The sequence below is a fragment of the Lissotriton vulgaris genome, chromosome 8 (assembly GCF_964263255.1).
Source record: "Lissotriton vulgaris chromosome 8, aLisVul1.2, whole genome shotgun sequence".
Lineage (NCBI taxonomy): Eukaryota > Metazoa > Chordata > Amphibia > Caudata > Salamandridae > Lissotriton > Lissotriton vulgaris.
The window spans coordinates 1,486,702,942-1,486,730,220 of NC_141696.1; the positions used below are offsets into that span (position 1 = coordinate 1,486,702,942).

The following is a 27,279-nucleotide window of genomic DNA, read 5'->3' on the forward strand; positions in this document are numbered from 1 at the left end:
AAATGAGTAATTGAGAAACGTCCAAAGGACGAAGAGAATTCGTTCTAACGTCATATTCTTTCATACATTGAACAACACAGAGTTTAGTACAACTATCAAAGCGAGGATAGAAAATAGAATCAGACATAGTCTTAGTTCTTCTATGTATTTCAAATTTAACTCCGAACATATAAGATCTGTAAGAAATATCGAGAGCTTTAACATCAGAGACTCTCCTGCATGAAATTAAACAAAGAGTAGCTAGTTTAATTGAAAGATTCTTCCTACTAAGAAGAGAATTAACAGACCAACTACAGAAAAGCTGGAGAATTACATTAACATCCTATAAAGATTGATATCTAGGTCGAGGAGGTCTTCTAAGTCTAACACTCTTAAGAATTCTGCAAATAATAGGATTTTTACCTACCGTTTTATTGTTAATTAGAGAGTGTCCAGCAGAAATAGCAGATCTAAAACAATTGAGAGATCTGTAACTTAATCCTCTATCGGATTCTTCTCCGAGAAAATTGACTATATCAGCAATAGGTGCCTCCACGGGATCCAAGTCCCTTTCCAAGCACCAACGTGGCCAGACTTTCCAAATGTTGTTGTACGTGTAATGAGTCCCAGGGGCGCACGACTCTCCAAGAAGAGTTGAAGCTGTTGACGAAAGTCTTGCGAGATCGTTAGATCTCCGGACACCTTCCAGGCAAGAAGGTTCAAATTCCCTGTCTGTATAAGAGGGTGAATTTGACCGTCTGCGAGAAGATCTTTCATAGGAGGAATTAGGAACGGAAAATCGTACGTTAGTTCCAGAACTGTTGGGAACCCCGCTTGAGATGGCCAGAACGGAGTTACTAGGACAATTGAGGATTGTTCTTTTCTCAGTTTCTGAAGAAGCCTCTGAATCATTGCGAATGGAGGGAAGGCATAAGCGTTGATCCCTTCCCAAGATTGGTGAAAAGCATTCACTGTAGAGCACCAGGATCGGGCATCCAGCTGAAATAGGAAACCAATTGGGTAGTTCATCTGCTTGCAAATAGGTCTATTTGGAAAGGGCCCCAGAAATGATTGAGCAAGTTGAAAACAGAAGTGTTGAGCTTCCAGGTGCTGTAATCCAAGATGAATCTTGAATTCCAATTTGCGCAAAGATTGGATTTCCCGGGAAGGTATTCTGCTCTGCGAGAGATTCTGTGTTCTAGGCAGAAAAACCAACACTTCTTTGCTAGATTGGAGAGGTCTTCTGACTTGGTCCCTCCTAAGCGGTTTATGTACGCTACAGCAGACATGTTGTCCATTTTTTCTTCTCCAAAAAGCAAACCTTTTGGATTGATGGGGGTTTCTTTTTCAGCCATATCGGTTAGTTTGGGGCTGATTTTAGTAAGAACCACTCTTCTTCTTTCGCAATTAAGTCCTGCATTTGCGTTTCCTAGAAGGACTAGATCCCTTTGGCTCTGTTCGCGAATGGAGTGTGTATCAAGAGGGCAACTATTCAGGTAACTCTCCTGCTGCGTCAATTATTTTTGTTAGAGGACCTAGGATGCCAAGGACTTTATCCTGGCAGATCTTAAGTGATCTTTCCAAGCCTTTGCGTGGGTCTCTTCCTAATTTAAAGAGTTAGGTAATCAATTCCGGGTCAAGGTTCGGAGTCTGACATACTTTACCTTCAATAGAAGGCCTGTTACATTCCGCTCTCAAGAGATTGCGAGTCTTTCTCTAACTGATTCCTAATCCATTTGGTTATGAATTTGGATACGTGCTCGTGTGGGGTCCACTCAGAGCTCCTAGGGTATTTAATGTTAAAGGGGGAGAACATTTCCTCTCCCAAAGGATCCAAAATATTGTCTTTTGAAGATGAAGGACCATCAATTTCATTTGAGAGAAAGAATTCAATATCTTGATCGTCCTCATCAAGATCAAGAATATATTCATCAGGAAACTCTGAGCCATCACCATTGTCTAGAGTACTTTGATTTATTGTGCCGCGAGGGTCACCCATCAAATTTGTGCCGCTAAGGACACCTTTCCAGTTTGTGCCGCGAGGGACACCTGAGGCAAATGAGGTGCTGGGACCTCCCGTGCTCTCTGGGGTATAATCAATGTTTTTACTTTTTTTATGCCTCTTACCCCTTTCTTGCGTTAGATCATTAACCTCTGCTATGTCCGGATCCGAAAGATCATCATTATCATGGATCAAGGATCTCTTAGATAACATAACTTGTGATAAGGTAGAGAACATACAAGATCTCATCTCCTTATGTATACGTTTTTTGATGGCATCACCATTAAAATTTGATTCAATAGTGTTACTATGGAGTGAATCCAAATCTGACTCCGACATGATTCTAAAATAAATATTATAAAAGTCTGAGCTCTTTTATGCAATATCCCAAACGCAGTAAATGAGGCCAAAAAACGCAAGCGCGCTTAACAAGGACTGTTTGGAGGCACGAGCGGAGATAAAATCCGTTGCTCGGCTCCTGACAGCTGTTTACCTTGATGGCAGTGTAAGAAAGTACCTTAGCAGCCAGCGCACGGAGCGCGTGTGCAGCTAAGGGTCATTTCTCAAAACCTTCTTAATCGTGAAGCTCGAGCTTCGGGAAGCGCTCATGAAGCCTCGCTCCACAGCGTTGGAGAAAGATTCAATAACGATGGGATTCTCAATAAGGCAGACGTCGAAGTACATAAAACGGGTCAGTGCGTGTTTGCTTTAAACGCGTGTGAAAATAAAAGGGGAAACCCGAGCGAACTCGAAAGGGCTCAAATAATTATGAAATACATTGCGAGCAAGTGAAAATAAAGCAGAAGCCAACCTCCGTGAATTGGAGGTTGGTAACCCGAGCACAAGGAGTCTAAAGGTGAAAATAAACCTTATTCAAATCAAACAAATAATACTTACACTGTAAAAGCGATATATCTAAACTCCTAATGCTGTAGGGATAAGAGTGGGGTCACTTACAGTAAGATATTAAAAAGGCTAAAACAATTATCATTGTGCTAATAATTTTATCAAACTCTAAATTACAAGGCTTATCAGGAGGTAAAAAGAAGTTGACTTATCTTGCTTGGAGCTGCATTTAAAAAAGGCTGATTGCCTAGTGATACATGCTATTGTTGGTTCTTTTGTATTCTAAGTTGGAACTTTTGCTTTGTGACATATGCGGCTATGCTTGGACTGCATTAAAATGAAGAATTGTGCAGTTATTGCTTGATGTCTGTTTCTATCCTGCTGTGAATGTTTTGACTTTTGCCTCTTTGCCTGATCTTTGCTCCTTTCAATATTTACTTTGTTTTTGCTTTAGTTATATATGTTCAATGATTATTCTACAACATTGTCACACACTTCTTGTGAAGCCAAGAACTTTAAAACATTGAACTCTGTACTAAATGTATTTCATGTATTGACATTTACAACTTTTATTTTCTGAAGTTTTTGGGTGGCTTTTCCTGTTAAGTGACTTATTCTCTCTTAAATTTTAAAGTCGGTGTCATTAAATCCCATTTTGTACTATTTTTAATCACTTAGATTTGATAATCCCATCCAATCATTTCAAACAAACGATCTCTGTATTTCTGTCTTAGTTTAAATTTAAAGAAGAACCTGGAAGCCCCCAGCAGCCAAGCCAGCCTTCCCAACAGCCTTCATTGCAGGCCGCCATACCTCAGCCACAGATCATGTTGGCTGGAGGACAGATCACTGGGGTAAGTTTCCCCTTGAACTAATTATAGTTACTTCACTTACAGCAGTCTTGCTGCGGATAATTAGTATATTAGTTCTCTTCCAGGGGATCCTCATCAATAGTCATAAGCATTAGAATATTCCCTCCCATGCGCGGGACCCCGGAAACACTATATTATATGTGCCCCATATATATATATATATATATATATATATATATATATATATATATATATATATATATATATATATATATATATATATATATAATAGCAGCCAAATAACATCAGGGCTGAAATATGCTCTGAAGAATTCCCACCATACATGAATAATATGCATTAGAAACATGAGAAACAACACCAAAGATTGTTTAGAAACTGTTTTAATGCTCAGATAGCAGTAGAAATTCTTATAACTCACTGAAAGCATAGAAGCTCCAAGGCTGCATTGCAAACACACAGTCTAAAAAGACTGAAAAGCTAACCTGTAGCTGTATATAATACAAAAACTGACACCGTGCCTTTAAGGCACTCATTTTTTTATTTATTTTTTTTCACATAATTTTTATTGCAGACATTCAGTACAGCATTTTTATCACCGGATTAAAACCTCTTAGCTCCTCCGTTCTTCTGTTTTCAATAGCTTCTTACACAGCCTTAAGGCCCACAACCCGGAGGTCGGGCGGCGATACGTATAAGAATTCTTAAGGCCTGGCATGGGGCATCAGGTGCAATCCTCTCTCTTGGAAATGTGCTCGTCTGCTTTTCTTCCTTTCTCCCCTATGAAACCTCCAGATATCTACTAACTATCCCCAACGTCCCCCTCCCCCACCCTCTCCCAGATGTCCACCACCTACTCAGAAGTTCTCGCCACTGTCTCATCTATGCGTTCAATCAGGAGTTAGTGTCTAAAGTCTACCTAGGTTTGCGATGTCCCCGGTGTGTCGCGGGGGCCGTTTTCAACTTCGCCCAGTTCAGCCTCATCCTCCTGTATCGTGCTATCTCTTAGGGCTTGAACCAATGTCTCCCAAGCATCCGCCGTGTCCATTGCTCTAATGTTTGGTTTACGGCGAGGCATCTGGTACCGATGCGTACTGTCACAGGCGGCCCACTTCAAGAACTCATTGATTCATCTCCTGTGTGTGGGACCTACTCTCGCCTTCCAATGTCGTGCGATTTCTCTTTTGGCTATGATCAGACCCATGTCTATGAATTTACTAGTGGTTTTATTTTTGGACGTGTGCGGTAACCAGTGTAGTAAGCAAACTGCTATATCATATTGCAATGTCCTATCCATCACTTCCGTTAAAGTTTCGCCTATCGTCTGCCAATATTCCCGGAGGCCAGGGCAGGTCCATAGCATATGTTCCAGCTCCGCTCCTTCCAAAGCGCATCTCGGGCATGCCGCGTTGGCTGCTCCAAAATACTTCTTCATTTTTCCCGGGGTCATATAAGCCCTATGCAGCACGTAAAAGTGGATCTGCTGAAAGCGCGCGTTTCTCGTGCTTTTTCTAGCTCGCCTCACTAATCGGTCCCAAGTTGTCTCAGGGATTTCCCTGTCAAGGTCTGCTTCCCATTTGGTCTTTAGCACCGACAGTGGCGGCAGATTTTCCCAGAGCATTCTAGGGTATAAGCATGTTACTGCCTTATGGGTTCCGGCTGCCATCATGGTGTACTGACAGGCCATAGTCGTCGTTGGTTCTGCAAGTGCTCCCCTCCAGTGTGTCTGGATGGCCCTAGTCACTGCAGAATGCAGTAAGAACCCCCCTCTAGGCAGCTCAAATTTCTCCTGCAGCTCCTGATACTGAACAAGCACCCCGTTCTCGTAGAGGTCGCCCACCACTTGTATTCCCGCTTCCTCTCAGCTCTGCAACTGCGACCAATCTCCTCCGTGGGGGAGTGCTGTTAGCATACCCAAGGGTATCTCTGGGGCATATGGGCGTTGCTTCCCCGTGCGACGCTGGGATCGGTTCCAGCAGAGTCTGAACGTTCGTTCCTCGGGTGTCAGATCCCTTAGAGCGATTCTCTGCTGTAAAGCTATGTAGGCCAAAACATGGCGTGGGGTGCCCCCATCTCTTTCGTCCTCTGGGCCTCGATATACCCTCGCTATCTCCTGCGTAAATATCTGCAGTTGAGCAGCCAAGTAATAAAGTTCGAAGTCGGGGGCCGCCAGTCCGCCCTCATCTTTCGGGCGGGTGAGCGTCGCCAGTGCCACTCTACATCTGCCCGTCCCCCATATGTAGGAGGTCATCTGCGATTTCAGTTGGGAAAACAGGGATCTAGGTATCCAGACAGGGAGGGTGCGAAAGTAATATAAAAGTTGCGGCAGGGCGATCATTTTCAATAATGAAATGCGCCCAGTGACTGATAGCGGAAGCGTAGCCCAAAAGGCCATGCAGCCCTTCAGAGCTCGTATGCAGCGGCCTACATTACCCTCGAGCATGTCTGCCGCCGTGTGGTATATATATACTCCTAAATACTTCAAACAAGTGGGCTCCCATCTAATCTCGGGACGGTGGTCGGGTCGTGCTGTGTCCCGTCGCAGGGGAAATAAGCAGGTTTTAGACCAATTAACTTTCAGCCCTGACAACTCTCCGAATCGCTCTAGTAGTCGTACCGAACCCTTCAGCGCCTTTGATCCGTCTTCCAGGAATAATAAAAGGTCGTCCGCATATAAGGAGATGAATTGGTGACCCACTCTGCCATCTATGCCCCGAAAATGTTTACCCGTCCGGGCCTCGGCCGCGAGGGGCTCTATCGCCAGGGCGAACAGAAGGGGCCTTTAAGGCACTCATGACCCCCTGTATCCCATCATGCCTCAGGGGTGACCATTACGTCAGTTGTTCTTTCCGGCTCCTTAAGGAAGGATCCTGGTTACACAGCTCCACTAATTTCTGTTTTCTGACAGAAAACTACTTCACTTTTAACAACTTTTTTACTTACTTTGCCATTTTACATCCGGCAAGTAAGAAACTGTCTTTTTAAGTCAGTTTAGTGAACATTTTCAGCTGAGAATGCCTTCACTTTTTGACAAATGTCCTTCTTGTGGCAACAAGAAGGCAAAATCAGACACCATGACGTTTGTATCCTGTGTCTGCCTAAGGAACATGATCCAGGCACCTGTCCTCACTGCAAACACCTGTCAGGAATAACTCTCAAAGACACGGAGAGGATTCGCATTTATGGCCTGGCTCACAAGTCATCCAGTGGAAGGTCTCCGATGAAGAAGGGCTCCAAGAAGGCTAGAACATCTTCAAAAGAGAAGTCTTCACATCCTTCGGCTTCAGCGTCTGGCTTGGCGCTGAGGAAAGAACCACCAGTGGGTCATTTATCTTCAAAACTACCGTCGACGGCGGGCTCGCCGTCAAAAAGAAGACCAGGTATGTCGACGACGTCGAAGAATCCAGCTCAGTCGTCGAAATCCCCTCCGCCGTCGTCAACCCGGCGACGATCGGCGTCGAGTCAGGTTACTCCTCCGCCGTCGTCAACCGGGCGACGTTCGGCGTCAAGAAATGTGACTCCGCCACCGTCAACCAGGCGACGGTTGGCGTTGAGATCCAAGGCCCCTCCGCCGTCGTCAACCCGGCGACGATCGGCGTCGAGGGAGGTCACTCCTCTGCCGTCGTCATCCAGGCGATGACCGGCGTCGAAGTATGACCCCTTCGCCGTCGTCTAAGAAACGACGTTCGGCGGCGAGGACAAAGACCCCTCCGCCGTCGACAACAAAACATCGATCGACATCGAGGAGGCAGTCTCCGTCGACGTCTCATCGACGCTCCGTGGACGGCTCCACCGTCGGCTGCTCATCGCCGTTCGGCATCGAGAGACCGTAGATCCTCGCATCGATCGCCGTCGAGACATTAGACGTCAAGATGGATGGTCCCGCCGACTCCCCAGAGGCATTCGACGTCGAGAGAAAGGCATTCGATGACAGAACGCTCGTAGTCAAGGCATTCAGAAAGAGCTCGATCGTCGTCGAGGAACTCTGTGATCATGGTTACAGAGTCAGCTTCTCGTCATTCCACGTCAGTCTTCTGGCTCCTCAACAACATCCTCAAGATCCAGAAGTCCTGTCCGCAGATCTCCTGTGCGGCAGCCAGATCCTTCGGCTGCGGAGGACAGTCTGTCACCTAGATGGTACAAGTCATTGGATCATTGGTGAGAGTCAGGGGCTACCAGACGTATGCAAGAGTATGTCAGTCCTCAGCACAGATCTCCTCTTAAGAGGCTGGTGGAGGAAGTGGACAGATGCAGTCCTCCCTGGCGCCAAGCAAGCAAATCACCTGTGAGAAGGCCAACCAGATCCCGCTCTCCCAGAAGGGAAGATCCGGTTAGATCTCGTTCTCCCAGAAGAGAGGATCCCGTCAGATCTCGTTCACCCAGAAGAAAAGATCCGGTCAGATCTCGTTCTCCTAGAAGGGAAGAACACCCAAGAAGATAACGGGAGAGGAGGCACGGTGCTCACCGTAGACGTCAAAGAACTCTGTCTACTTCAACTACCAGGTCTTCCAAGAGGGATTACTCTCCCACTCTGATGGATAGTCCTGTTTCTAGATCCTCTCCAGTGGATGACATTGGCACTTATCTAGATGTCCTACAAAGAGGAGCTCAGAAGCTGAGCATTGAAATGTCTGTCCCCCAGGTGGCTATGACAGTAATTTTTGAAACTTTGCACAAAAAATCTGTCTCTCGCCCGCTGCTGCCTTTAGTCCCGGGGATTATGGATCCTGTCAAGGACGTTTTTCTAACTCCTGCAACCATCAAAGAGGTGCCGGGCCGCATACAGAAGAAGTACAAACCAGATTCCTCCGACCCAGTGTTTGTAAAATCTGACCCTCCAGCAGACTCTGTGATAGTGGCAGCTGCAAGGAAGACGCATGCAGCTGCTGCTTCCTCTTCAGTACCACCAGATAAGGACAGCAAATCACAGGACTCGTGGGGTCGCAAGGTTTGCAATTCAGTTGCCTCCACGCTGAATGTCTCCAGTGCGACCGCGCTGTTGGGTAGATATGATAGAGCCTTATGGGACTCCATGGAAAGGTTCAAGTCCAAGCTACCAAAAGAGGACCAGAAGGACTTCGAAGAAACAATGACAGAAGGATGTCTGGTGGCGAACCAGTTGATAAGCACTGCAGCGGACGGTGCAGTTCTTGCGGCACATTCCTCCTCACATGGGGTTTGTGCCAGGAGGTCAGCTTGGCTGCGCCTCACAGGGCTGAAGCCGTATGCTCAACAACGCATCCTAAGTCTTCCTTTTTCGGGGTCCTCTCTCTTCGGAGAATATGCTGACGAAGAGTTGACTCGTATGAAGACAGAGCTGGATACGGTAAAAGCGGTGGGTTTGGAGAAGAAAAAAGATTTCAATAGCCGTTTTAAGACCAGCAAGGGAAGAGGGGCTCAACAGAGGGTTCAAACCCCTCAGTGGTCCCAAAAGAAGAACCTGGGAAAATCACACTTTCGAGGCAAATCCAACAGAGGTAGAGGAGGTCACCAGCAGTCCTCTACCACCGCGAGAGGAGGAAAGGCCTGAGCAGTGGCTTCCTCTGGCGCCGTTGCCCACTCCAGTGGGAGGAAGTGCTTCACAACACCTGGCAGAGTGGGTCAGCATCACAAGGGATCGGTGGGTGCTGAATATACTGCGCAATGGATACATGCTACGTTTCCGTGCGCTTCCAAAGAACATTCCTCCAAAGAACTCTTGCCCTCACCAGCTAAGCTTGCTCAGGAGAGAGGTGAAAATCCTGCTACAAAAAAGAGCTATGGAGGAAGTTCCCCCCTCTCACAGGGGAAAGGGAGTTTACTCCAGATACTTTCTTGTCCCCAAAAAAGTTCAGGCCCATACTTTATCTTCGTCTCCTAAACAAAGTCATTGTCAAAGAAAAGTTCCGCATGTTAGCTCTTCACCAAATATGCCCACATCTTCAAGCCGGAGATTGGATGTGTTCGGTGGATCTGCAAGATGCATACTTTCACATTCCGATTGCACTGCAGCATCGCAAGTACTTGAGGTTTGTCGTAGGAAACAAACACTACCAGTACAAAGTGCTACCCTTCGGACTCAAGTCCGTACCACGAGTCTTCACCAAATGAATGGCAGTGGTGGCGGCTTTTCTTCACAAAAAGGGACTCTTCATCTATCCGTACCTGGACGACTGGCTCCTAAATGGGCCATCTCCGGTACGGGTAGCACACGATCTGCAACTTTGCCTGCACCAGTTGCACAGGCTCGGTCTCCATATAAATCTGGAGAAGTCAGTCCAGCGGCCGATGCAGTCCATCCACTACCTAGGCTCCGTTCTGGACACAAAATTGGGAAAAGCGTTACCTTCGGAGGAGATACTTTTTTCCATGAGACAGAAATGTGGGATTCTACTAGAGTCTCGGTTTCCAACAGTCCGACACGTAGCATCCCTGCTGGGTTCCATGGCGTCCTGCATTTTTCTCATCCCAAACGCCAGGCTGAGAATGCGGCCTCTGCAACAGGCTCTCGAAGACCAGTGGGACCAAGCGACAGGGCGTTGGGAAGATCGTCTCAATTTTTTTCCAAGAAACAAAGGATGCCATCAAATGGTGGACTCAGACGAGGAATGTACCGTCCCAATGTATAGTGACGGATGCCTCTCTGCAAGGCTGGGGAGCGCACATGGGTCCCCTTCAGATTCAGCGTCAGTGGTCTGCGCAAGAGCAGACGTACCACATCAACCTGCTGGATCTCAGAGCGGTGTTTCTAGCTCTCAAAGCTTTTCTTCCAGCAATCGAGTCCAACTCAGTCCTAGTTCAGACGGACAATACAACCACCATGTTCTATCTGAACAAGCAAGGAGGCACGCGGTCACGCCCAATCTCCCAGGAGGCTCAAACCATCTGGCACTGGCTTCTCTCTCGAGGCCTCTCAGTAGTGGCGGTGCACCTTCCAGGCGAATTGAACGTCAAAGCAGACGCACTCAGCAGGCACTTCAAAGATCAGCCAGACTGGGTGCTAAACGACGAAGTGGTAGAAGAGCTTTTTCGTTGTTGGGGTCGTCCAGCCATAGACTTGTTTGCAGAAGAAGAAAATGCAAAATGCCACACCTTCGCGTCCAGGTTCCACCGGCCAGGGACGCAGGCGAATACTCTCCTGATGGATTGGTCGGGAACATTTGCTTACGCGTTTCCTCCCCTGGCTCTGATTCCGAAGGTAGTCTCCAATCTCCTCAGGTCAGACATGGAGATGATCTTGGTAGCTACGGATTGGCCTCGGCATTGGTGGTACCCGGACCTTCTGCATCTGTCTGTGTGTCCACACAGATGACTTCCTTGCAGTCCGGACCTGTTGAGCAAGATGAACGGGAGAATACTGCATCCCAACCTCCCATCACTGAACCTAACAGCATGGCACCTGAGGTCCTGCAATATGGGCATCTGAACCTGCCTCCAGAATATATGCACATTTTAACCCCTTCGATGCGGCCGCGATTTTTCCCGTGTACGGCCGCCGGCCGAACACGGGCGGGCCATGACGAACCCCAGCCGTCATCAGCACACGAGCACCGTAGTGCATGACGGCTGGGGTTCGTCACCAGCATGGAAGGGGTTAAAGGAGGCTGAGACCTTCCACGAGAGCGTCCTATGCGTTCAAGTGGATAAGGTTTTACATATGGTGTAGGGATCATCACCTAGATCCTACTAAAGGGCAGGAGGAGGTAATTCTGCCATACCTCCTTTCCTTGGCAACTTCTTGATTGAAATATGCTTCAATTAGAGTGCATCTGTCAGCCATAGTAGCGTACAGGAAATCACCTAATCCGATTTCTTTCTTTTTGGTTCCGGTGGTTAAGGACTTCCTCCAGGGGTTGAAAAAAGTCTATCCCCTGTGCGAAATCTTTCTCCGCCTTGGGAATTGAACCTGGTTCTATCCAGCTTAATGTCACCTCCTTTCGAACCCATCCACAGGGCCTCTTTGCAACATCTCTCTTGGAAAGCAGCCTTTTTAGTGGTGATTAAGTCAGCGCGCAGAGTAAGCGAGATACAAGCGCTGTATGCGAAGGAACCATATACTGTTTTCCATCACAATAGAGTAGTCCTGAGGGATCATCCATCCTTCTTGCCTAAGGTGGTTTCTGATTTTCATATAAATCAGTCCATTTCCCTCCCTTCATTTTTTCCGAATCCAGCGACCCCAGCAGAGCGGTCGTTGCACTCCTTGGATTTAAAGAGAGTGCTCAAGTTGTATTTGGAAAAAACCAAGGGAATCAGAAAGTCGGATCAGCTGTTTGTGAACTATGGTTCAATGAGAACGGGCTTTCCAGTGGCCAAGAGGTCCATCTCCAGATGGATTATCTCCTGCATTACATTGGCCTATCAGCTTGCAGGCAAGCCTTTATTGGTATCACCCAAAGCGCATTCTACCAGAGGGAAAGCAGCCACAGTGGCTTTCTTGCACGACATTCCAATGTCAGAAATATGCAAGGCTGCAACCTGGAAATCAGTTCATACCTTTACGAGGAATTACTGTCTAGAATCTGATTCCAGGGCTGATACTCAAGTAGGGCAAGCCTCCTTGAGAAATCTGTTTGGGTAGCCTATGGCCTGCTCAGGCGTGTTGATGAGATTACTGCCTTGTTATTCCTTTGCCTGCAGGGATGAGGAGAGGCTCGCTATTCTATTCTAATGCTTATGACTATTGATGAGGATCCCCTGGAAGAGAAGGATTAGTTACTTACCTGTAATCCTAGTTCTCTTCCAGGGGTATCCTCATCAAAGTCATAAGCAACCCTCCCGCCTCCCGGGTCAAAGGACATTCTTTAATAAGGCGATATTGTTAACCTATTTGTTGCTTGGTTTTTCAGTCTCCGAAAAGAACAACCGACCTAACTGTCACCCCTGAGGCATGATGGGATACAGGGGGTCATGAGTGCCTTAAAGGCACGGTGTCAGTTTTTGTATTACATACAGCTACAGGTTTTCAGTCTTTTTAGACTGTGTGTTTGCAATGCAACCTTGGCGCTTTCTATGCTTTCAGTGAGTTATAAGAATTTCTACTGCTATCTGAGCATTAAAAAAGTTTCTAAACAATTTTTGGTGTTGTTTCTCATGTTTCTAATGCATATTATTCATGTATGGTGGAAAGTCTTCACAGCATATTTCAGCTCTGATGTTATTTGGCTGCTATTGCATGTTTTTATATATATATATATGTATATATATATATATGTGGGGCACATATAATATAGTGTTTCCGGGGTCCCGCACATGGGTGGGAATATTCTAATGCTTATGACTTTGATGACGATACCCCTGGAAGAGAACTAGGATTACAGGTAAGTAACTCATCCTTATAGCTTCCACAACAAAATACTCTGAAGATGCCAGTGAGCGTTTTGGTTCTTACTGAACTGTAATTGCCGTGGTTGTTCACCATGAAAGGTTATTCTGTGAAAGCGATTGGTTTCATCATTTGCTCTTTTTCACACTGATTTAACACTAAATTTTTACTTGAGGTACAGATTTTTTTTTCAACCAGACTTATAAATACAGACATACAAACATGTTGAGGGAATTATATAGCAGGGAAACTAAACATTCCTGAATGTAGTGACCCTTAAAGCAGAATGACTGTTCGGCCCTTAAAAGCCTTATGTACTGATAGTCACAGCTTACAACTATCTGGAGACTCTCGTTCCAGGTTGGCCTACATACTATGAAGATAATACTTTATTTTGCAGTAAGCCAGTATCGGGAGTATTGCATAAGTGAAACATGATTGCACTATTTCAACCAAGCTGGAGTTCAACTGCTGCCTTCTGAACTTTCCACAAACAATTCACAAAATCTGTGCCCAAATTCAATCATTGTTTGGACTCTCCTACACAATGTAGGCAGAGGTAAATGTTAAGTGTCTTATGTTCTAATAGCAGAGGTCTGTTTTAAACCATTTAAAAATAATTTATGGCATGGTTCCATGAAGGAATGGCGCTTCAGCGATGGCTCACTTTCCGTTGCTGGCACACATTTTCGAGTGTGTTTGTCTTACAGGCACACATGCATGTTGTGTAAAGATGGAGATCTACAATAGGATTCCTGCTCATCTCCTCTGCCACCCACCTAATCCATCTGAAGAACTGTAATTGGCCTCCTTCCTTTTCTGATGGGCCTGGTGATTTGTCCAACAATCCTCCCTTAATGACTCAGAGCAGAGAGTTGGAATAGCAGTGAGACTGTCAACTCGGACAAAAAGCTGATCAGGGATGTGGAATTCCTATAGCCTGACGCCCAGGACACATTGTTTGGGGTCAAGGGCAACACGTTTTAATGAGCATTTTGTCCTTGAGACAAGCAGGCCTAACCCTTGCAGCGCAAACCCTTTGGCTGCCAGTTTGCAGAACCACATTAAGGATCAGTTAAGGGCACTGCCTGCAGTTAAGTTAATATTTGTGTGCATATGTTAATGCTGTTCAAACTTGTATTTATGGTTCATTAATTGAGAGCCTTTATTATTAGGCTGAGTGCTCTCAGTAAATATAAGTTCTGACTGCACTACTGACAGTGGTTCCAGTATAAAAATGTGGACACATGGTTTTAAAGTTTTGCAATATGAGGCTATGCATAATGCTCCCGGAATGCTCTCTGATTAGATGCAAATATTTGCAGAAGCTTAAAAGCAAGATTAATGATTCTTTGCTTTCAATATAAAATGTTCCTAACAAATGGAAGTAGGAAAAATATTTTTTGCTAAACTACTGTAAAGTTTCAGTTACCATTTCTTTTCAGCATCATTTTGTTAAATGTGTTGATGCATGCTAGTATTTCCGCAAAATATTCATATTAGAAAATCAGTGTAACCAGTTTCAATAAGATTTTGGGAAACTAAAATAAACAAGCATTGGCAACGCCAGTAGGTCTGAAATGGTAGTCATCTTTTTAGTTTTGGCAATGCGTGACTTTTTTTGGCGCGCTTTTTGTAAAACCTTATTGATGTGAGAGCTGCCGGACCCTCACCAATATAACCAACATTGGCAAAAGCAAAAATTGTTTTTGGTCTCAAAAAAGCACACACTGCCACATTAGTTACTGTCACTGAACAAAACTACTTTGTTTGCGGATATGCTCCTTGTGAAAGAGCAGAATGCTGTCACTCACTGTGAAGCCAGCCGATACAGAGCGAGAATTTTAATAAACACAAAAGGTCCTGGTTAACGCCGGACCAAATTAGGGGCCCAATTATTAAAGAAAGTCTCAAAAGTGCACCCATGTGTCCTTGCATTAAGGGCAGCTATATGGCTTTCGTGAATTCACAAGAATTTACAGCAGTAGGGCAAGTAATAGTACTCCTAGAAAATATTTGTGAACAGCATTTTAGCATGAGCAAATATGCATGTGTAGATTAGCTCATGCGAACACCTGAGTGTTTGCAAGTTTATTTTCCCTCCAACCACTTTTTTCCCAACTCTGGAAGAAGGTTTACATTTGCCATTGTCAGGAGTACATTTCCAACATTTCTCAGTATTGGAAAAGATTAGAGAAGAGTTGTTGTGAAAACCCTTAAAACATGCAAGTTAATAGGTTTGAACAGACTCAAAAGGACGTTCCAACCCTGGAACTATTGTTTACCACTACCTTTAGTCCCAGTATGTAGATCTGCGGAAATGTAGCAACATAAAGGGATTGCTAGTATTCAAACACTACTATGGTATGAGCCCTGGCATAATCAGAGAGGCTTTATAAGAGCTCTTATATAATGAGATTGATGCCATAATTTGTCGTCGCCCAACATGGCACCAAAGGGACAAGTGGATTTTGTTACAGGACAAGTAGATTTATGAAGCTACCTGCCCCATGGACAAGTAGATATTTTTATAAATTCCACACCCCTACTGATAATTCTGTAATGGGGTACTGCATTGGAATTGAAAGATGCAAGGTACCAGATTTTGATGTTGGCTCCGTCAAGCGAGATTATTGCCCTCAAGTTGAATGCTTCTCGGGTGTTCTCTAGCATTGGATCTTTCATAATTTCACATCCTATAGCAATTGTGTATTGTCTGACATAGAATCCTGAGTACATCAGTACAGCAGCAGCGAAAACAGATTTGCATAGCTGTGCAAAGCAAAACTCATTCTCTGACAGGCGGTTGGTTGGCTCACTGCTGTAGTTGTTGCTTTCCTTATGTTGAGCGCTGGATTCGGTGGTTTCTTTTGTACCCATGCTCCTGAGAAAGCAGGAGCCCCAGTTGGAACATGCTTTTTAAGTATTCTTAATGTGTTTTTCAAGTATGAAAGAACAAAGTCCAGACTCTTCATAATGTGCATATTTTTTGAGTACCCCTCAATATTTTATCTAAATCTTGTACCCAGGCCTTGTGGAGAGGATTTACAAACAGTAAAAATTGGCACCTAAGCACCTTTTTCTGTGAGAAGATAACGTGGTCTCCTCAGATGGGAGTTCTCCAGTCAGTCATCCCCAACTAGTAGGCCAAGTTGACTCTGCGGTAAGGACAAGACCCGAAAAGTTCATTGTTGATCCCCCCCCCCCCCACCCAGCTCGTTTACCAAAACCAGCTTGATCTATGACCCCAGCCATTTTGATTTCAGCTTGACCCACGAGCGGGTAACCCTCACTGAACTCAAAATCCACCCCTGCCCAGATCATCAATTACAGTATTTCAGAAGCCATGACTTTGAGCAACCCTCAACCATGACTAAAGTGTCAATCAGACCCTCCATGTCAGTCATGCTCACCACGATTACCCCTTGGCAACTGCTGCAACCAGTAATTGAACACATCTTAATTTTTATCACTGTCTTGTGCCAAAGTACTGAATCTTGTACTACCTTTTAATTCAGTAGCCTTTGCTGACAGCAAGTTTGAGGATAATGTATTCGTGACGAGGATGGGAGCAGGACAGCTTTTGGAGTTATTGAGGGCTGGCAGGCACATGATAGATAGATAATTTCTCAGGCAGTAACAAAGTGGGGAACTTAATCCCTCTTTTAAATGTTTTCCGTTCCAGAGTAACCTTGCTTACAAAGCACAATGCCACCATTCTGACATTTTGTATTGTGAAACTATTCTAGATTAGCATTCTGTCAATTTTTCTACCATCTCGTGGTTGGGTCTTGAAAACACGTTGAAAGAAGAAAAAAACATGCTTTGGGCATCGCTCATATAGAGAGTCAGTATGACTTATGTTGACGATTAAGCCGCATTGCTGAATTATTTGACAACCTTCTTCAGATTTCATTTTCAGCCACTGTTTGGAAAGATGTGTATTGTTAGGCACTGACATTTTCTTTCTTTTGGTGCGTTTTCCTCTGCTGCCCTCTCCAATGGTCGACCACTCTGTCCATGCTTACTAAGATGGATCCTTCATAATCTCCAGACGTGAAATCAGCGATAAGACACTTGAGATTGTAGTCTCCACTCTTTCTTTAGAATGCCATTTCTGATCGAGATTTCTAACCTTAGATTCCTCACATGGTGAATTTCTCCAGGCCCCAGACTTGATCTGGAAATGTTTGCTAGCAATTGACTCGCACTTTGGCAGATGGCATAGTGCGGCTTTGTGTCGGATTCGTCCTGCCCCGGATGTGAAGTTGGGGGCCCCATATATACGCCACCTCCATGTGATTTAGTTTTTCTCAAAACCTAGTGTGCAGACATGTATCCCTCTAAAACTACATGGTCTAAATAGTGATGCGACTTTCATTGACAGATGTCAGTAACCAACACCCATGAATTTTCTTTGGTGTCTAGGATCCAAACACAACTTGCCATGATGCATCCAGGAAACTGAATGCAGCGTTGGATTTGCAGGACACCTACTTCCACATCGCTGTCCCAACCCCACAGACGTTGCCCGCAGTTTCAGGGAGGCCAATAGCACTTTCAGTTCTCGGTGCTTCCAAAGGTGATGGTGGTGATAGTACACCATCTGCAGAGTAGGGGGCTACCAGTTTTCCAATTCTTTAATGACTGGCTACTGAAGGTAGGATTGTCGCAAATAGTCGTAAACCAACTCATATGACAACTGATATGTTGACAGGGTTAACCTTTTCCATCAATGTGTCGAAATCACACCTTCACAACTTCTCCCATTTATTGGAACCACCCTTGAACCAGTGCTCTTTTGAGCTTTCCCTCCACCTCAGTAGGCCAAGGATATTCGTGCTATGATCCCAATGTTCCAACCCTTGACCCGAGTCTCAGTGAGTGGCTTTGAGGCCTGTGGTCCTCTCTGCCTCCTGCATCCTACTCTTGAACCATGCAAGGTAGGACACACCGTCTCGGCAGTGGGATCTGAAATTTCAGTGAGCTCAGCACCAAGGGAACACCTCTGATTCCATCCAGGTGTCAGAGTATGCAAATCTGCAGTGGTGTCTGCTTGGTGTCAGTTGGTCTGGCAGCAGGCCCCTCTCCCTACCCCACCCAGAGCTAGCAGTAGTGATGGATGCATTATTGCTGGGTTGGTCAGTTCAACTGGGAGAGGTTGAGATGATGGGAATCTGGTCCCCCGGCCATCACATTGTCTTGTTGGAGTTGCAAGTGATTTGCTTCGCATTGAAGGCATTCTTCCAGCTGTCATGGGGGTCCAGGTTCTCGCGGACAAAACCACCTGGTGATACTGCAACAAACAGGGTGGTGTGGGGTAGTGGGCTTTGAGCTAGGAGGCGCTTTATCTCTGGAAATTGCGGAACGTTCAGGGATTCTCTCTGATTTCCCAACATGTGGCAGGATCTTTAAATGCCATGGCAGACAAGCTCTGCAGACATTGCCTAGTGGAACACAGATGGCAGTTGCACCTGGAGGTGGCAATAAATGGTGAGAACCCTGGCTTGATCTGTTTTCCTCCACATAGAACGCATAGTGTCAAAACCTTTGCTCGATGGAGTTCTCAAGATAGCTGTCCCTCTGTCATGCCTTCCGTTGAAACCAAGTGTTGGGACTCCTGTATGCTTTCCCTTCCCTACCTCTCCTGCCCAGAATACTGAAGAAAGACCAGGCCCAAGCCATCTTACTGGCCTGGGCACGGAGAGTAGTACCCTCTTAAAGTCACCTGTTGTGATGCAGTTTTTGAAAGGGCTCGTCCATATATTCTTGCCAACACTTTTTATGATGCAGTAGGGCCTTAATTTGGTTCTCACCCACCTTAGTTGCCCACCATTTGAACCAATGCATATTGGCTTTCTAAGCCTACTGACAATCAAAACAGTGTTTCTCATGGTCATAGAGTTTGTACAGCAACTGTGCACCTTTTTATCTCCAGACAATCTAGTCCTTCGTACAAAAGCGACATTCCTCCCAAAAGTAGTGACCATCACCTTGCTGGATTTCTATGCCCCTCTTCACCCCTCCAAGGTGGAGTAACGGCTCCCGACTTGACCCTAAGAGGGCCCTTACCATATGTAGGTCGAACTAGAGACCACCGATTGTGTAACCAACTTTTTGTTTGTTTCTATGGAGCAATAAAGGGCAAATCAGTGCAAAAGAACGGTCTCTATATGTATTCAGTCAGATCTGCCATACGCTAGCCCAAAAGAGCCCCCAGAAGGTTTGCATTTGTGTTCGAAAAGAGCAAAGTCTGCATCCACTCTGCTGGTGGGGTGTCCCAATCTTGGACATCTTCCAGGCTGCCACGTAGGCCTCCCTCCACAAATTAACGAAGCGCTGCTGCCTAAACAGACCTTGCCTATGCACAGCACATGAATCCAGAAAAGATTCAAGCTGGAAGGGGAAAATGTTACCTGCAAGAATGAATTTGCTGTTTGAAACATTCTGGATTTATGTGCAACTCGTCCATCTCCCCAGAGAAGAGGTTTGGCTTTCAGCAATAGGAAAGGAAAGGAGTACATTAACTAAATAAGTCCTAAGGCAGCACAAGCCACAAAAAAGGGCAAAAAGAATCCGAAGATGGCAACTACTGGCTCATCGTACAGGGATGGCTCTACCTGCCTACTGGTCGATGCCCAGAAAGAGAAATCATGACATTTCCTTACTTAACTACTAGACGGCAGAAGAATGAACAGCATCTGAATTCAGAAAAGTCTTTAAGCTGTAAAACTATTGTTATAAGTAACCTTTACTTTCCTGAATCAGGCAACAGTGGAAATCTTTTAAATACCGAAGGGTAATGGAAACTCCATTCATAATAAGATGTTATGCCTTAACGGTTTAAAAGGATAACCTTCATTCAGAACACTAATTCAGGTTACGTACTACACAAATGTCTTAAATGTGTCATGTCTTGACTCAAGTGTGCCTTTCAGGTCCCTTAATTGGTGTTGATGAAGCATTTTTAAAGTTTGAAATTTCACATTTTCGATCCAGAGTTTAAGTAGAAGCCGTTTTTCATGGTAATTGACTGTAGATGTTGGCAGCCTTGTAAGATGTAGAATTTGTCTGCTGAAATGTTCTACTCATTCTGCTGACTGTCCTATTTTCTGATTGAGGTTCTCAAGCAACATTACTCATTTAGCCAATATATTTTATGTGAAGGTCTGCTTTTTAGTCTAAAGAGTTTAGGACTTTTCAGAAGTCCTAAAGCTGTTCTAAAAACCTTCCACTTTACCCAGAATGTAATAATTTCCTTTCCCATGCACAAATATGTAACTAATACAAACGGCGGATGGTAAAACCTTTATTGATATCTTATGGTATTTGTTTTGTTTTTTCTATGTTCTAGCTCACGTTAACACCTACCCAGCAACAAATTTTAATACAACAGGCACAGGCGCAGCTGCTGGCAGCCGCAGTGCAGCAACATTCTGCTAGTCAACAACATAGTGCTGCAGGTGCAACCATCTCCGCCACCGCTGCTACTCCGATGACACAGATACCCCTCTCGCAGCCGATCCAAATTGCACAGGTCTGTATGTTAACCAGTTGATGATTCGTACTGTACTTCTCTGCTTGAGATTTTGTTGTAATCGATTATTAAAGAAAACTTAAATCTAGCCTTGCCACTATATGAAAATGTGTGGAAGAGCCTATAGATTCTGCATAAAAATGCAGTAATGGGGAACTCTCATACTTACGGTTGTGCATCTATTGCAGCTTTTATTTCTTAAGTTGCTTGGTAACCGCTATTACATTTCATGGATGTAATTGAAACCATTTGTTTCTCCCAGGCCCACTGCAATGCCCAGATGGCAAAGTGATGCCTGACTAACCCTTGTGTTGTCATTTGAGGTTCAAAGCAGAAAAAAGGTCTCAAGCAGGCAGTGGATTGCTTTCAACTTTAAAGAGAAACATTCCCTCCACCACCAACAGTGCAAAAAAATTGGGAAGGGCTGAAGTTTTGTTTTATTTTGTTCCTGTATGCTTTACACAATGTTTGATTAGGATTATCCTTTAACGGGAGAGATTTTCACTCCATTAGGGTAGAAATATGCATTCAGGTGAAATAGAGATTATTGCATGTGGGCAAAGGATATTAGGTGAAGTCAAATCAGCCTTGCCCTTGTGGAGAACCCTTTGGTGGAAATAATTCTCATATGCTAGGGATCAGTGAGTTTGTTTGACGTAATTGTGAGTCCTATTGACTGTTGGCCTCTGGCCAACACCAAAAACATTTTTGTTCGAGGCATGTGGGCTGCTGAATTCATATCTGTGCATAGATCGCCGCCTAGTGTTGGGTCCGGATGATTGCACATTGTTGTCCTGGAAGAGTCTTCGAAGTATCACGAGATAGGTGGCTCCTCCCTGGACTACAGTGCGCATGGGCATCCTCTCCATCCTCAGATTGTTTTTTTCCGCCATTGGGTTCGGATGTACTTTCTTTACTCAAGTTCGGAAACTTTTCCAAAGGCCGAAAGGCGTTCGGGGTCGTCGGTATTGTTATTTCAATCGGTGCTGAGTACTTTGTTCCAGTTCATTTCGAGCAGGACGTCGAAGAGAGCCGCTGGCCTCCTCGACACCAGAGGCCCGATCGTCGATGGAACGGAGCCCGTTCAAACAATGCCCCCTTTGTAAGCCACACATCGATGTACACCCGGTGTGCAACAAATGCCTATCTCCGGAGCACAATGAGGCCAACTGTCTAGCTTGTGCTCAATTCAGGTCGAAGAAGACGCTTAGACTTCGACGCGCAGCTAGGCAGACGATAACGAAGCCAGCGCCCGACCCGGTGAATATCTTCGATGAAGAAGACGATGAGGTCGTCGAGGCTGAGGATCCAAAACAGCAATCGGATCCCGGTTCGGAGCATGACTCCAACTATTATGAAGACGACGAAGAAAACGTAGAGGATGAAAACGCGGTCGAGGTAAAGGACGACGCATCACCCATCGGAGCTGTCAATGACGACTCGAGCGATGAACCAGGCCCAACGAGAACGCGGCCCGGAACAGACACTGAAAGACTTCCAAGGGCTCAGGTCGAGGCATCGCCAGAAGGCCTGAGCCAAGATCATAGCGATCATTCTATAGCCCTGCGTCTCGGCCTGGCTAAGAACATATCACACAGCCATCGGTTGAACATTACCAGTCACTAGGTAAATCGAAACCGAAAGCCATGTAGTCGAAAACAAAACCGAAACTGCTGGAGACAGTCTTCGGATCGAAGAGTAAGAATCCATCGGATTCGACGAAGAAGAAAAGTGTTGACGACCCTGCGGGGTCACAAATAAGGGGTGTCGAACCGAAGATCGGTACGCTGAAGTCCATGACTAAAGTCAAGCACGTCGAACCAACGAGATCGACGTCGACGGACAGCAACACAAATAATGGACTTGAGTCTTGGAAGGTTCTCGATCCGAAGCAACGAGTCGACGGGCCACAGTTCGTCAAAGGCCTCCAGCCGAAGTCCAAGGGCGGCTCGAAGGAGCACGTCGAGTCGAGGCAGAAGAGCGCGACTCCAAAGCAACAGGCGCCTACGTCGACGCAAGGCCAAAAACATATTGGCGAAAAGACAAAGGCGGTCGGACCAATAATGACGCCGGACCCAAAGGAGGTCAGTCTGTCTACAAAAACTATGCCACCGATAAAATTCGGACTGCCCCCGACTGCACGGCCTAAGGCATTCGATCCGAAAACGGGGATCGAACCGTCCAAGAAGGTTTCTATGGGGAAAAGGAGTCATTCTCTAGAAGAGGACGTTGTGTACCAAGATCCCTCCTATGATGACCAGTCGTAGCTACATATCGACTCTGGCTCTGGCAGACTTACTATTTATCAGAGGAAGATCAGGTCAGAAAATCCTCTTGAAAACTATAAAATTCCATTCAAAAAGAAAAGGGATTCTTCCACATCACCTGTCCTTTTTGAGACTGTAAGGTACCATGGCCAGGACACTTCGGCATACTCACCCACACGCTCTAATGATGATATGGGGTATGACTACAATGTAGAATTTAATTACCCTGCGGACTCGGATCAGGATGACCAGACTCAAGCCTGGACAGACCCTGTTGACCAGGGGGAGTCACAAACTATTCCTGACACTCCTCCTTATCCTGTCAAGACTTCGCCGACAGAGGATACAGCTGCGTTTAACGCATTAATAGAAAGGGCGGCACACAATCATGTTGTGGAAATGCATGCTGACCCATTTGAAGAGGACTTCCTATTCGACACTTTCTCCACTTCAGAGAAATCAGTTAAGACATTGCCAATGTTGAAGGGTGTCCTTAAACACGCAGGAAACATTTTCAGGGAAATCACAAGAGCAAGGGTTGTTAACCCCAAAATCGAAAGAAAATACAGACCGGCACCTGTGGACCCCACATATATTAATGGACAGCTGCCATTGGACTCTTTGGTGGTATCAAATGCTCGTAAGCATGCCAACTCACAAACCAGATGCTCCTCCTCCAGACAAGGAGTCTAAGATATTAGAAGCTTCTGGAAAAAGGGTTGGTGTTCAAGCAGCTAATATATGGAGGATTTCTAATAAGCAAGCCCTATTAGCCAGATACGATAGGGCTCATTATGACACACTAGAGCAACTGCTACAACATTTGCCAGATGTCTACAAGGAGGGAGCAGAAACACTGATACAAGAGGGAAAACTCATATCTAACGCATCCATTAAATGTGCGCTAGACGCAGCAGACACCGCAGCCAGGGCCATCAATACAAATGTCCTGCTCAGGAGACATGCGTGGTTACGTATATCTGGATTCAAACATGAGATTCAAACCTGAGATTCAAACCACATTATTAAATCAACCCGTGAACCCTGATTATTTACTTGGTCCTGATGTGGACACAATATTAGAAAAGATTAAAAAAGACACAGACAGCCAATTCTATGGGTGCCTTGCAGTCACAACAATTCAGAGGAGGCTCCTTTCGTCGCTCTGGTAACAGAGGAGCTACACGAGGCCAGGCATCTCAGCAGACTCCATACAATAAAGGGAGCACGCAGACCACCTATAATAAAAACAATAGAGGTGGATACCGTGGCAACAGCAGCAAAGGCAGAGGACGAGGGAATAACAACACCAGATCCTCCGCCAATACTAAACAGTGACTTCTTGTCACTGCCCCCAGACCATGTAACTCCGGTCAGGGGACGATTACAGCAGTTCCTGCCAGTCTGGGAACGCATTACCACAAACAGGAAGTAGTGTGGCTCACTGGTTAGAGGCGGCAGACCCGAGAGCAGAGGACGGCCCGGGACCAGGGTTCGATTCCTGGCGCGGCAGGTTTCTGGACCAGGGTCAGTGGACTCGATAATTCTCTCGCCTCGGCGCCCACTCTGATCAGCGATCACACTCGGCAACTCTGGGCATTAGCTTGCCTCATCTTCACTAACGGCCCCACCAGACCGCCGGGGATGCCTGGTCTCACCCTGGAGATACCCATTAAGGGACCATCTCTCAGGGAAGCCAGGAAGGGTTTCGCAGCGGTCGAAGCGCCTTGGGACCCTACGGGTAAGTAGTGCGCTATATAAATGCCTATACATTTACATTTACAACAGGTGGGTGAGACAACTTATCCAGTACGGCTATTGTCTAGAGCTAACCTCCACTCCACCCAACATACCCCCAAAACACTGTCCTATGTCCGCAGAGCAGATACACTTATTGCAGCAAGAGGTCACCAGCGTGCTGCAAAAAGGAGCCATAGAACTCGTACCTGTAGAACAACAAGGTATAGGGGTATACTCGCTGTATTTCTTAATTCCCAAAAAAGAAGGGTCTCTCAGGCCAATACTGGACCTCAGGCCCCTAAACCAATACATCTTGTCAGAACATTTTCACATGCTCACTTTACAGCAGGTTCTACCATTGCTCAGTCAGGGAGAGTTCCTCGCAACACTAGACCTAAAAGACGCATATTTCCACCTACCGATACATCCGGCACACAGGAAATATCTCTGGTTCACCATACAGAATCAGCACTACCAGTTCAAGGTCTTGCCTTTCGGGGTCACAACAGCCCCCAGGGTGTTTACCAAGTGCCTAGCGACAGTAGCTGCACACCTACGGAGACCGCATATTCACGTCTACCCATATCTGGACGACTGGCTTATCCAAGCAAAGTCAGCCCAGCAATGTGCCAGCCACATGTCCCGCACTAGTCACCTCCTACACAGCCTCGGATTCTCATTAAACTACCCAAAGTCTCATCTTCAACCCGCCCACGTACAACAGTACCTGACACTCTGGCAGCAAAGGCACAGCTAAATTCAGCAAGAATCAACCGCATTCAATTACTGATTCAGAAATTCAGACCTCAACACTCGCTCCCAGCACCGGTGTTTATGCAGTTGATAGGCATGATGGCCTCCTGCATCTTCATAGTCCCTCACGCGAGACTACACATGCGTCCGCTTCAAGAGTGCTTAGCACGGCAGTGGAACCAGGCTCAAGGACAATTAAAAGACCTAGTGTTGGTGACCGGTCACGCATACAACTCTCTGCATTGGTGGAACCCACAAAACCTTTGCAGGGGACGACCGTTCCAAGAGCCTGTACCACAAATAGTGCTTACGGCGGACGCATCTCTCCTGGGATGGGGAGCGCATGTCCTCCATTACAAAGTGCAGGGACTATAGACGACACAGCAAAAGAAGATGCACATCAACCTGCTGGAACTGATGGCAATCTTTATGGCGATGAAGGCGTTCAAGGTACATTTGTGCAACAAAGTCGTGTTGATCCGGACGGACAACATGACTGCCATGTATTACATACAGAAGCAGGGAGGGACGCACTCTCCACAGTTGTCACATCTAGCGCAAAACATGTGGAAGTGGGCCATTCAGAGAAACATATTCCTCATGGCGAAACACCTCCCAGGCAGGGACAACCAGATGGCGGATCTGCTCAGCAGACACAGCCACCAGATGCACGAGTTGGAGATGCATCCCTCAGTGCTACAACCGTACTTCCAGCAGTGGGGTCACCCAGAGATAGACCTGTTCGCCACATGGGAAAACGCAAAATGCCAAAGCTTCGCCGCCAGGTTTCCACATCCGCAGTCTCAGGGCAATGCGATATGGATGAACTGGTCAGGCAGGCTTGCGTACGCTTTTCCCCCAGCCCCGCTCATACCACTAGTGGCACGCAAACTGCGACAACACTCGATGACACTCATCCTAGTTGCTCCAACGTGGGGGAGGCAACCGTGGTACACCACGTTCCTAGAACTTTCCGTGGTGCCTCATCAAAGGCTGCGACTAACACCCAGTCTTTAACGCAGAGCCATGGAGACATTCAGCACCCAGATCCGCAACAGTTGAACCTTGCGATCTGGCTCCTGAAGTCATAGAGTTTGGTTACCTAAACTTGCCTCCTGACTGTATGAATATTATCAAGGAGGCTAGAAGACCTATGACCAGAGGATGCTATGCGGCGAAGTGGAAACGATTTGTCATTTATTGAAACAATAATGACATAAATCCACTAGATGCATCAACTCGAAACATCATATGTTACCCGTTACATTTACACAGATGCAATCTAGCCTAGAGTTCCATACATATACATTTAGCTGCGGTGGCAGCTTATCTTCAGAACAGGCAACACCTTTCACTCTTCAGAGTACCTGCTATTAAAGCTTTCATGGAGGGACTCAAACGAGTGATTCCTCAAAGACACCCGCCTTCACCTGTCTGAAACCTGAACGTGGTTCTAACCAGACTGATGGGACCACCTTTTGAACCTCTACACTTGTGTGAAATGCAATTCCTAACTTGGAAAGTGGCCTTTTTAGTGGCGATTACATCACTTAAAAGAGTTAGTGAGCTGCAAGCCCTAACTATTCAGGAGCCATTCATCCAAATTCATGCAAAAAGGGTAGTGCTACGCACAAACCCTAAATTTATGCCAAAGGTGGTATCCCAGTTTCACATCAATCAAACAATAGAACTGCCAGTGTTCTTCCCAAACCCAGATTCAGTGGCAGAAAGAGCTCTACATACACTTGACGTTAAGAGAGCTCTCCTGTACTATATAGACAGGACAAAACATTTCAGGAAAACTAAGCAACTGTTTGTTGCCTTCTCACCACAGCACAAAGGCAACCCCATTTCGAAATCAGGTGTAGCCAGATGGATTGTTAAGTGCATACAGATTTGTTATCAGAAAGCTAAACGCACATTAACAGTTCCCCCAAGAGCGCATTCAACACGCAAGTTAGGGGCATCCATGGCTTTCCTAGGAAACATTCCTCTAGAAGAAATATGTAGAGCAGCCACAT

General features: G+C 45.9%; 1 protein-coding gene across 17 annotated transcripts in view; it reads left to right on the top strand.

The window, feature by feature from the left end:
* Window positions 1-27,279, top strand: part of POU2F1 (POU class 2 homeobox 1) — a 693,535-nt gene that overhangs the window by 323,422 nt on the left and 342,834 nt on the right. For 9 of the 17 annotated variants that reach the window (XM_086935563.1, XM_086935562.1, XM_086935567.1 and 6 more), the window contains one exon: window positions 20,316-20,498. In XM_086935563.1, coding sequence (XP_086791689.1) covers window positions 20,316-20,498 — 183 coding nt within the window. Of the gene's footprint in view, window positions 1-3,561; window positions 3,682-20,315; window positions 20,499-27,279 lie in introns of all 17 variants that reach the window. The other 8 variants (XM_086935552.1, XM_086935555.1, XM_086935559.1 and 5 more) reach the window with 1 other exon arrangement.